The 11,687-nt window shown below is 28.4% G+C and overlaps 3 protein-coding genes across 3 annotated transcripts; 1 reads left to right on the forward strand and 2 right to left on the reverse strand.

Moving 5' to 3' along the window:
- Window positions 1-214: 214 nt before the first annotated feature.
- Window positions 215-5,522, reverse strand: LOC112602314 (vacuolar protein sorting-associated protein 41 homolog). Its single transcript, XM_025350330.1, has 2 exons — window positions 5,381-5,522; window positions 215-3,021 (listed from the first exon to the last, which is right to left on the reverse strand). The coding sequence occupies exon 2, from the start codon at window positions 3,002-3,004 to the stop codon at window positions 491-493; it is 2,514 nt and encodes an 837-aa protein (XP_025206115.1). The 5' UTR covers window positions 3,005-3,021; window positions 5,381-5,522; the 3' UTR covers window positions 215-490.
- LOC112602316 lies at window positions 3,733-5,333 on the forward strand. Its single transcript, XM_025350333.1, has 2 exons — window positions 3,733-3,834; window positions 4,713-5,333. The coding sequence occupies exons 1-2, from the start codon at window positions 3,808-3,810 to the stop codon at window positions 5,301-5,303; spliced, it is 618 nt and encodes a 205-aa protein (XP_025206118.1). The 5' UTR covers window positions 3,733-3,807; the 3' UTR covers window positions 5,304-5,333.
- Window positions 5,523-7,597: 2,075 nt separating the features above from the next.
- On the reverse strand, window positions 7,598-11,191 carry LOC112602271 (protein unc-45 homolog A). Its single transcript, XM_025350248.1, has 2 exons — window positions 9,759-11,191; window positions 7,598-9,675 (listed from the first exon to the last, which is right to left on the reverse strand). Exons 1-2 carry the CDS (start codon window positions 11,029-11,031, stop codon window positions 8,159-8,161), a joined length of 2,790 nt encoding a protein of 929 aa, XP_025206033.1. The 5' UTR covers window positions 11,032-11,191; the 3' UTR covers window positions 7,598-8,158.
- Between the last annotated feature and the right edge of the window lie 496 nt (window positions 11,192-11,687).

Raw genomic sequence — 11,687 nt, forward strand, 5'->3', positions numbered from 1 at the left:
TTTGGCCAATCTGACTAGTGTAGTCGCGTCATGATAGATGATATGCTTCTATTTTTTTTTTTATCCATCGTTTGAGTATACAAAATTATATAACATTAATAATACATAAAAAAAAATTTGATGTCATGGTATATATTTGTGGTTTTGTTTGTATAAACCCACGTTTAGTTTATTACAAAAAATATAATAATGAATATCAATGATGGTAATATAAACATTTTAATTAAATATAATATTTTGAAAAAAATAAACCATCTGCATACAAAGGTATAACAATAATTAAAAATCCATCGAACTTATCTACCATATATAGGTAGCCACTAAGTACGCAAACGTACAATAAAATAACTGAATGAAAGCGCATGTATAGACCTCACGATACTAGTATAATGTGTAATAAGTATAATACATGTCGCAGATCCAAATGAAAGATCTTATACAAAGTGATTAACTCACGTGTTCCGTTTCACGTGTCCCTTATACATGGTACTCACTGGAATGCCGTCTGCTTTGTCCGGCTGTCCGTGCAAATTATGCACGCCGTCTCCAATCCGTCAGCGGGTATGCACTGCTCGTGGAACACGTGTTGACAACAAAATATTAATACGTTTCCCACAGTGTCCTGGCCAACGATGCACTTTTGGCAAGCGCTGCATAAATGCTGCTCGTCTACACCACAACCTTTCCTCCGGACGTCGTACAGCCGTTCGTGCAGATCGAAGCAATCGGACACGACGATTTTTGTGCATCCCTCTTCCACGGACACTTGCAGATTGTAGTCGGTCATCATCTTGACGAGCGCGTCTTTTAAACCTGGTATCTGCGTGCGTTTACCGATCCGGCGGATCAAAATTCGCGGGTCCACGTAAGTGCCGATCTTCCGCAAAAGCACTTTTAGAAAATTTGGTTGATCCAAAGACAAACCGATCAGATCATGCCACAGGTCAACATCATTTTGGTCCTTACAAAACTCAATGGCCTGCTCGATGTCCTGTAGCTGAGACATGACTAAGTTCAGCGCATCCTTGGTGTTGCCCATTCGACCAAGCAAATACACCATTTCGGGATAGTACTCAAGTCGCTTGCATTCATCCAGTGCCAAGGCGATAGAATAATTATTGCTTCGCTTCAACAACGGCAACAACTTTTCCCGTGCAAATGCCGCATACAGCGACACCAAGTCTTTGTGCAAGTTTCGTTTGGCCAACACTCTCGTGTCTTTCTTCTCCAGGGCGTCCAAATACGTGTACAAGTAGAATCGATTGTTCTGCAATTTTGCTACAGCTACATCAATGGGCACTGTGTCCTTCTCCAAAAGTATTTTGATTGTCTGTTCACAGTCCAACTGCATTAGATCTTCAATCATGTTGTGTATTAGAGGGTACAAATTTCGTTTAGTAATCAACTGAAATATACCCTTGTGGTTTAGTTTCAAATACGCTCCTAAGGCTTTGTCAAACTTGCCAGAATGAGTATATAATATAGCCAAGGCTTCTAATAGTTCCGAACTTGAATTCACGATTAAATGTTCAATTAATGCGTTCGTAACAGCAGATACATTGTACAGTGATGGTGACCATTGTTTTACGATTTTTAAAAATCCTTCAGGCTCCAGTTTTAAGTACTCATACAACACCATTTCATAAATATGAGGGTCTAAAGTTACTTCACCCCTTGGTATGTAAGCACTTACTTGACGAAGTTGATGTACTTGTGCAAATTTAAATATTTCTTCTTGCCAAAGTTTTTTATCGTTTCCAAAAAGTTCAGAAGTCAACTGTCCAGCTTCTACATATTCTTCAACAAACAATAAATGGTCTAAAAATTTTTTGCCTACAGATATTCGGGAATTTCGATTTAAAACTATATTTTTAGAATTTACTATTTCCATTGCTTCGGCGTATTTGTTATGTTCAATAAGCCATTCAATTCTGTCATCCGCATCGCACGGATTCGCCACCACTATATCTTTTGGACTAACAATAACGAATAGATTTTCCACGACTAAACTTTCAAGGGCATAATCGTTACAACCAAAATCTTGAAAATCACGTAAAGACAAATTATCAGTACATAATTCAACATACTTTGATTCTTTTGCTTCAACTACATATAATTGTGGTCTCATTGCTTTTTCGTTTTCATCCTTTTCTTTTGAATAGCATAGTATTACTAATTGATTATGATTAAGTGGTCCTATACCAGAAATAAAGTAATCTATGCGAAACATAGACAATGGTTCTACTATATACTCGGGAACGTCTTTAAGTCTTTGCAGTCGACGTTTAACACCACAAATCCTTACTGTATCAACCCAACCAACAAGTAATGTTCCACTATCCTTCCACGTCAAGTTACATCTATAAGTACTAGGTATTATGTTGTTTCTTTTATCCCATTTAATGAGACCTAGTGAACATCGAGAAATTATATCATACACTCTGAGACCTATATTTGAAGCCCATGCTACAAAACGATTATGCCACCTTATATTATGCACGACTCCTTCAACGTCACACAAAAACACAGACTTTGTACGTCCGAGAAAAGTTCGCTCGTGAAGCATAAGACGATCATCTCCAGTAATAAAACGCCGATAATTGCCGGATTTATGATATAACGGGTCTATTGCAACTGATTTAACACAACGGCCTAATGAGATCTCCTGAGAATCTTCTGTTGTATAGAGACCATAAACAAATACATTACCATCATCTGAACAAGTAGCAATAAATTCACCGCGACTGTCTATACTTATTTGATTAACTGCTACTGTATGTGGACGTAGTTGCCGATTATTTACAATATTACCTTCAAAATCCAATAAATGAATAGAACCCCAATTAGTACCAATACATAAAAATTTGGGATGAGCAGCAAGATAACTAACACCGTCTTTGGTTAAAATAGTTTGAACATCATTAGTGAGACGTACATATTTAAGTTTAGGTTCAACTTCTTCAACTGTTTCTATTTCAGATTTTTCATCGGATTGATTTGTCATTGTTTGGATTGTTATATCTGAAATAAAAAAATTAATTTATTTGAAATTATTTATTAGTATACATAATACAATTATATTATTTAATATTATAATAATAAAAATATAGTTAATTTCAAAAAAGTAATGATTTCTATTACTTAAATTGAAATTCTGTTATAATAATTGAATATTGTTGATTTGATTTATTTATTTATTTTAAAATAAATTATAACTATCATAAGTCTATATTAATAATGAGACATTTTATGAAATGTATTACTTTGATTAAAACCATATAAAAATTTCACCTAAAACACTAACTTTTAGTAGGTATCCTAATTAATAATTTGTAAATTTACCAAATAAGTTTAGAGAAACAAAAATTTTATGTTTCAATATCAAATAGTTATATTCACTAAAAATAAATATTATTTTAAATTATAATAACACATTATAACAATAGATTCATTTATCATTAACTAATTTTTAAATGATAATAAATATTCATCTATACTCAATTACTTATTAGTGGCTTTTACAAATTTAAAGTCTAAAATGTAAATTTAATATGTATTTATATACATATCAAATTAGGTTTTAATTATATATATCTTAATTCATTGATAAAATATAACATACAACCTTTTAAAAGCCCACATTTAAAATACCAGGATGAGGGATAGAGAAAGTGTATATTTAATTCAAATATTCTAATATTTTTTTTAAATAATAGACAATACTAAAACACAGTTCAGTAGTCCCACATCATCATAACAATAGTTGTTTTTCTACAACAGATACCTTCAGACGAATAAAAATTGAAAATGGGATTGATCTTATTAGTTTATTTAGTAAGTATAAATAATAAATCTTTAATTATTCTTGACCTAGATTAGATTAAAATTGTATTCATAAAATTAAATAATTTATAAAAATAATACCTATTTTTACATATGGTACATATTTAACAATATTTAAAATAGAATCAATTTTTTATAAACAATATGTGAAAACTAAAAAATTTGAACAACTTTTCTTTTTAAATATATTAGGTATATTTTATAATATTACAAATGATACAATGAATTGTACAATTCCTTTTAAATCACTATTAGGAAAAAATAAACTCTATTCTGGTTTTCAATTTCTAACATTTCTGTACATACAATTCTATGTAAATTTAAATAAAAATATTGATTATTTATAACAAAAACAGTATCTATGTTTATTTTTTAGATGTTATGTTATTACTGCATTGTTTTATGTGAATGTGATCCAAAATTAATACAATATACTATTGAATATTATTAAAATAGATTGAAAAACATGAACATTAAGTATTAATAATATCTGTATATATAATTGAACAAATAAATCTATGCAGTAATAATATAAATTTAATATATTTAAAAGTTATCAAGACGTCATTATCTATAGTATTCAATAAATATTTAATATTTTTTATTTTAAGATACAATACATATAATATGTTCATAGATATTTTTTTCCCAAAACATGTTACAATAATACATAAATAGACTATTAAAATATGAAGAAAAAGAGTTATAGAAATCAAAGTATTTAAATAAATTTAAAAAAATATGTTTATTTAAACCAATTAAACATAGCTTAAGATTTACTTTTGTTAAGCGAAAATCTTTCTAACAAATTGTTGAATTATTGTAAATTAAGTTGTATAATTAATATATTATATTTTATATCTGAACAGATATTAAAAACAACAACAATTATAAACATACTAGCAATAACTGTACCAGAACAAAATGAATCAAATAGAGTGGCAAAATCACTGTTGGAAAAAGTTCTTTATCCTAAAACTAAAATCCAATCCACAGTAAACCACCATTCTACAGAACTACATAATTCATTTGGTGTTTCTGGAAATGTTGGAATCGGATTTCATTTTGGAAGCGGATATAGGATAAAAAACGGTGATGGAAAAGAAGATCAGGAAATTGTACACAATAAAATTTATGATAAATATTTGGGTACTAGTTTTGGTTTTGGATCATTGGGGAATAATAAAAAAGGACATGTTGAAAACATTGAACAATCAAATACGGCAGACCAAAACACTATTTATCACGACGAAGTTAATTTGGTAGATCAAGAATCTGATAATGAACTAATTCCAACTACAACAACAACAGCAAAACCAAAGGCCGGAGTCTTCAGAAAAATTAGCAACTATTGGGCAGCTGAACTATCAGAACCCAAAAGCAGTTATACCAGCAGTGGTATTCTTAAATGGAGTATGCAAAAATTAAAAAACAAAAATAATGTCGGAACACCAAGATAAAAAGAAAACTTAACGTGACTATTTTTGTGTAAATCTATAATATTGTTATTATATAAAATAATTAAGTAGATACTTACAAAAGTATTTTTTAATTTTAATATCACAATGATTTAAGAAGCACTTAAGTAAAAGTACACATAGTTATTATTTATTGATAAATTATAATTTCAAAAATCCAAGTATTTAGTAAACCTTGATTTACAATTAACAGTTAACACGATTAAAATCATATCTGCTGTAATTCAGAAATTTATATTTTTCTGTTGTTTTTTTTTTATGATATTGATAACGCAGATAACAATATTTTGATTTTTTGATAACCAAAAATGTCCAGATATTATACTTAAATATTATAAATGATAAATATGAATCCTTATTCCATAATCAATATTATTAGTGTTATTACTTATTAGTTATTACACAATACACATAAACATAATAGCCTCATTTAATTTATATAAATTTTGACCTTTGATCAGCATGATGGCATAGAAACATTAAAAAATAAAAGATTTAAACCTACTAGGCCAGAAAGTAGATGATAAACATCTTGTTCATGGGATGATTTTAAATCTTCCATTTAGTTATTCCTATTAATCTACACTTCCACATTTTATTTTAGCTCCCCCTTTCATAATTCCTAGTTCCACCAATAGTAGCTGCATTTTTAATATTAATATTATGATAAACTAAATTTTGATTTCTTATGCTTTCGAGCTTAATTAAATGTAAATGAATTTGAATTAAAATCAGAAATTTTGGTTGCAAGAAATTGTTATAATTATCGATTAGAAAAGGTTAATTATCATCAGGGGAATTTATAATGGAAAGAGTATTGATTATTATTAAAAAGCCTTAATAGGTAGGTAGGTACCATTTTTTTGTGATTCATATTATATACAAATCACATACACTATAAAATTAAAAATATTAGATCAATTGTTCAATTATTAACAATTAATGTAAGTAATATATTTGTGGGAGATGTGGTGGGTTAAGACCTTTACTTTGTTTATTTATTTTTAAAAAGGCTAGGGCCCGAAGTCCCCTAACATTAGGTATAATTACAACTATGCCAATTTCTTTATAATTTACAACTTGGTACCTATTTACAGACTTCTGTAGTTATTTAGGTACCATTCTCAAATCTACAAAAGTAAAAAAAAGAATAATTTGATGTTACACAAGAAATTTACCACTATTTTAATGTATGAATATTCTTAATTTTATTTTTATAATCTCAAACTCCCAACTTGATTCACTAATATTAACAATTAGTCTGCTTTACAAAAAATGTTATCAAAATTATTCTTAATAAATATTTATATTTCAAATACTGTCTTTGGAATAAGGATAACTATAGTGTCAATCTGCCTGCTATAATTTTATTTTGTTTAAAATCAATCATAATTGTCTTGAAATACTGAACAATTTTTGATAGAATTATCATATTATGATTATGATGTTCATAAATGTTTAAAAATTAGGTAATAATAGATTTAATGTTCAAACTTCAAATATCTAATAAAGAAATATTTAAGAATGAAGATACATATTATAATACAATACAATAAATATAATGAAATAAAACTAACATTACACTTTGATTAAAAGTTAAAATTTTACAACCATAAGAATAATTATCAGCGCAGACAAAAAAATGTTAAACATTCTTATTAATTTTTATTACTATTTTCAATTTTCTAAGTGCAAAATATTTAAAATTTCAAAAATAAGTAATTTTAAGTTAAAAGTAAATAATTATAAGCTAATGGCCAGTACCCAGTTTTGCTTATGATCCTTAGTTCTAACAGAAAACATTTATATATGTATAATGTATATATATGCTTTGGTACTTAAAAGTATTTAAAACTCATTTCAAAAATATATTAGAAGATAAAAATAACACAACCTATTAACAATTTTGATTAGCTAATAAGCAATATGGTTTTTTATAAGAATACACTAAACAAGACAAGAGTAATAATACTAATAAACATTAATTAATTTAAATAAAATACTAATCAATAATTAATAAGAGTTAAATGATTTATAAAGAAAAAGTTTAATTCAACATCTTGAACATTACAAAAATAGTTTTTAAATACAATAAAAATAAATAAATAAATAAATGTTAATATTATAAAATAATGTCATGTTAATAAATTCATAAACAATTTATAAAATAAATGTTAAGTATAAAACAAAATTAAACAAGTTTGTATGACTAGAAAGCAGTGTTTCATATATTAAAACATAAATATAAAGATAAACCAAATAATACTTTTCTTTAAAATTTAATGATATATCAAAACTATACTAGTTGAATACCCTGTAAATATTATTTAATTCTAATAAGTTATACTTGTAGTATTCACACGACCAAATAAAAATATTACAATAATAAATATTGTATTATAACTTTTAAAATAACAAAAGCAAAACATTTTTTTCACAAAGAATATAAGAGTACAGTAAGTCACATTAAAAGAAGAAATATGAATAAAACCATATTATAATTAATCATTAAATTTTAATTTATAAAGAAGTAATGACATACTATACACAGTATATCATGGAAATTAGACAATTTTACATTGAAATTATATTTAAATGAGTTAGAACATTGTGATACACTACATTTTTGTTCATAAGTTATCAACTTACGCACAGAGGCAGTATTTTGCAGTAGAGCATGCATATAGATGGTACTTTTAGTGGGAACAACAAAAGATTAGTGTCGTAATACTACCGAGGTTTATTTTTAATGTGAAGTAGTTTTTCAAACTTTTTAGATAGTTGTACTAGTTAATAATAAAATGATTTTGAAGATGTAAATAATCTAATTCAATAGTTTATTCTTCTTCAAAATCAGCTTTTTTTATAAGTTTTAAACTTTCTGCTAGTTTTAAACATTTATTGGCCATTTCTCTTATCTCTTTTTTCTTCTCGTCTTCCATTATTGAAAGTGCCATTAATATTTCCATAATATCAGTGGCAAAAATTTTTTCTGCAATTTCTTTATCTGTACCAATTAAACTATGTGCAATCACCAAAGCTCTATGCTGCATTGCATTATTAGGATGTGCTAATAAAGCCTTCAAAGATTCTTCCCAATTGTTAAGCTTCATTAATTTTTGACAACATTGTTTACTATTTGACACAGCTATTGCAACTGCACCAGCAGCAGCTAATGATGTATCTTCATCCTCTTCTTCAGATAACAGAAATAACATTTTTAGTTTATCATTTTCGCCCTCAATTATCTTAATGACATCATGAGACATCATAAGATTGGTAAAACATTGGGCAGATGCTCTTCTAAGCATTAGGTGTTCTTCAAATAAATAACTCTCAATGAGCGGTAGACCGCCAGTATCTATTATCTTTTTTCGTATTCTTTCATTCACAGACGCCATGTTACAAAGTGCCATCATTGCCTCAAAATTCTCTAATGCTGTACAGTCTGGATGCAATAAACTAAGGAATGGCCGTATGGATTCTAGACAACGTTGTTCTTTAAACGAGACTTCTGGATTGATGGAAATTCCTATTCTAGCTAAAGCTTGTGAAGCTTGTCTTTTGCCTTTGGATGTACCTGAATGAGCAAGTTCCAAGAGCGACTTTATACCTCCCAATTTAGCTACTTCACCCCTGATTTCAGGTAGGACACAAATAGAGTTGAATAACCTTGAAATAAGTTCTTTGATGTTTAAACTTTCTGTTTTGGACAGTTGTACAAGAACTGTGATGACACCATATTTACACAACAACGTAATTCTCTTATTTACAAAATCAACATCATCTAATTCATGGTCTTCAGGTACATGACATTTGGAGAATTTTGCAAGTTCAATCATTTCTGGAATAACCTCTTGTTTTTCATATGCATTACACAAATTGACAAATATTGACACAAGAGCATACATTGCTGATGTTTTCTCTGATTTAGCTAATCCCATAATGGCTACCAATGCTGCTTGATCTTCAATTAACTTTTCTTTAACCTCTGCATCTAATGTTAAATAAGATAACCCTTCTACAGCCCATCTTTTTGTATCTGGATTAGTATCAGGATGTATTAAAAATCTACGACAAGCTTCAGCTAATTTAAGAGTAGAACCTTCTGAGAATGGACGGATAGAAGCATCACTTCCACCACTACTACCAAGTTTGCATAAGCCAACCAATGCACGAATACGTATATCATCATCACCACTCTTGTATAGATTTTTAAGTATTTGAGTACCTTGTTTCACAATTGGTGTGATCTTACTTTTCTTTGATGTAGCAGCAATAATACACTCACATGCAATTTTTTGCTGTACTTTATCATTTGTTGTTGCCATTGTAAGAATCATTTCAATAATACCTATAAAAAAAAATATATTAATACTTGAAATAGGTATACCAACATATAGTGTAAAATTAATTAATAAAATATTCAAAACATACCATCTCTCGATATAATTGAATTTCCAACATCTATTGGACCCATAAGTAATACTGTTATGGTTGATATAGCTCGGACTTTAGATTCTATATCTGGATCTAGAAGCATTCTATTCAGGAACCCATCAACAGCACTTACATATTTCTCTCTAGATTTATCACAAGTCATGTTGTCATAAATTTTTGATAAGCAGACTGAAACGTTTGTGTGTGAATATTCAGTAATTTCCATTTTTGATTCATATCTGGTTTCAGTAAGTTCAGCAGCTACTTCCAACAATCTTTGTAATCCGTTCATATCAATTAAACGTTCAGCCCAATTGACATTGTTAAAATGAACATTTCTTGTTAATATTTCTATAATGGAATCTCTTGCAAACTTATTAATAGAATGTCGGTCCACAGAACAGACTAAGCAAGTTAAAATAGCATCTATTTCTTTAGAGTTCTTTGCACATTTTTCTTCATTTGGCGAACTATCTAATGTGTTGGACATGCCTGTTAAACTATTTAGTGCTTCTTGTATGATAAATGTAACACCATTTATTTCATTTTGATTTTCAGTATTTAACGCATCTATAAACCAAGGAACACCAAGTTCAACCAAAACTTGCTTGGTACGAGTCTCATCATTTTTGCACAGTTGACCAATTATTCTTAAAGCATTTATTCGTACTTCATTATTTTTTTCATTCTTTAAGAGACCTTTAATTTTGCTGACAATACCAAATTTTAACAAACCAACACTTCCACTACTTGATTCTTTAGATAAAACCAATAAATTTTTAATAGCTGTAGTACGTTTTTCCAAACTCTCTTCAATTTTAAAAGCATATTTGAACATGCTTTCAATTTTATTAGACAGTTGAGCATTTTCTCTCACCTTCTCTTGTACAATTGGATGCAATCTTGACAAAACAGGCTGAATTTCTTTATTTGTTGGATCAGATGACAAACATTGTTTACCATCTATATAGGCTTCTTCATATTTTCCAAGCTGTTCGTAAGCACAACAACGACGGAACAATGCTTTAGGATCATTTGCTACTATGTCCAATGATGCACTACAATCACGGATCGCATTTTCAAACTCACCTAATTTATTGTACACAGCAGCACGGTTTTTGTACAAAATTGATTTCTCCCGAGTGTTTTCTTTCAGTAAGTTCAATGCAGAAGTGTAATATTGCAAAGCATTTAACCAGTCTCCAATCTTGAATGCTGTATTGCCTTGTTCTTTCAAAAGATTAGAGTCTTTTGCAACGTCTCCCGACATTTTATACTACTTATAGGTTTTAAACGTAAGCTGATTAAATACAATTTGTTCGAATTTAAAAAGGTAAAAAACAGATGCACGAACTTTTATATAAGTCAAATTATTTGGAAGTATGCCAAGAACGAAAATCTTTTATAGAACACTAGAAGATTCTGGAATTTAAAACATATATGTAAGAAACTTATCAGTTATTGTTTAATAAGTCTTATCATTTAAACATCAAATCAAAAATAATTTAATGTACGTCATGGGTTATCAATCCCATAGAGCATAAACAAAATTAATGTATAGAATAAAATATTATACTTACTAAATATATTATATACGCACACGCCATGTTTAAATTTATGATCGTTCAATTACTCGATAACATTTTATTATTAATGCCATTCAAAATGCTCCTACTTTTTTTGTTAATTTAAAATGTTAAGATGAACTTAACCTCTTCTGCAACACTCAATAAAAACTTAAAAAATTACAATTTATCAAATAAGAAATAAAAACGGGTTTAAAATTTAAATTGTAATAAATAATGTTTCAAAAATTTTATCTGCCTTATTGCAGTTAGTATGATATAAGGAAGATGTTAAAGCAAACAAAATGAAGTAGTATCATAACATAAAGAAAACAAATTACTGTGGAAAAATTTTTTTAAA

Source organism: Melanaphis sacchari, unplaced genomic scaffold (genome assembly GCF_002803265.2).
Source record: "Melanaphis sacchari strain LSU unplaced genomic scaffold, SCAv2.0 Contig85_pilon_pilon, whole genome shotgun sequence".
Lineage (NCBI taxonomy): Eukaryota > Metazoa > Arthropoda > Insecta > Hemiptera > Aphididae > Melanaphis > Melanaphis sacchari.

Excerpts from the sequence above, each read along its gene's own strand:
- LOC112602314 (XM_025350330.1), bottom strand. The coding sequence starts at position 3,004 with ATGACAAATCAATCCGATGAAAAATCTGAAATAGAAACAGTTGAAGAA.
- LOC112602316 (XM_025350333.1), top strand. The coding sequence starts at position 3,808 with ATGGGATTGATCTTATTAGTTTATTTA. Across the intron at positions 3,835-4,712 it reads TGATCTTATTAGTTTATTTA|ATATTAAAAACAACAACAAT; the intron begins GTAAGTATAAAT and ends ATATCTGAACAG.
- LOC112602271 (XM_025350248.1), bottom strand. The coding sequence starts at position 11,031 with ATGTCGGGAGACGTTGCAAAAGACTCTAATCTTTTGAAAGAACAAGGC. Across the intron at positions 9,676-9,758 it reads TTCAATTATATCGAGAGATG|GTATTATTGAAATGATTCTT; the intron begins GTATGTTTTGAA and ends TTTTTTTTATAG.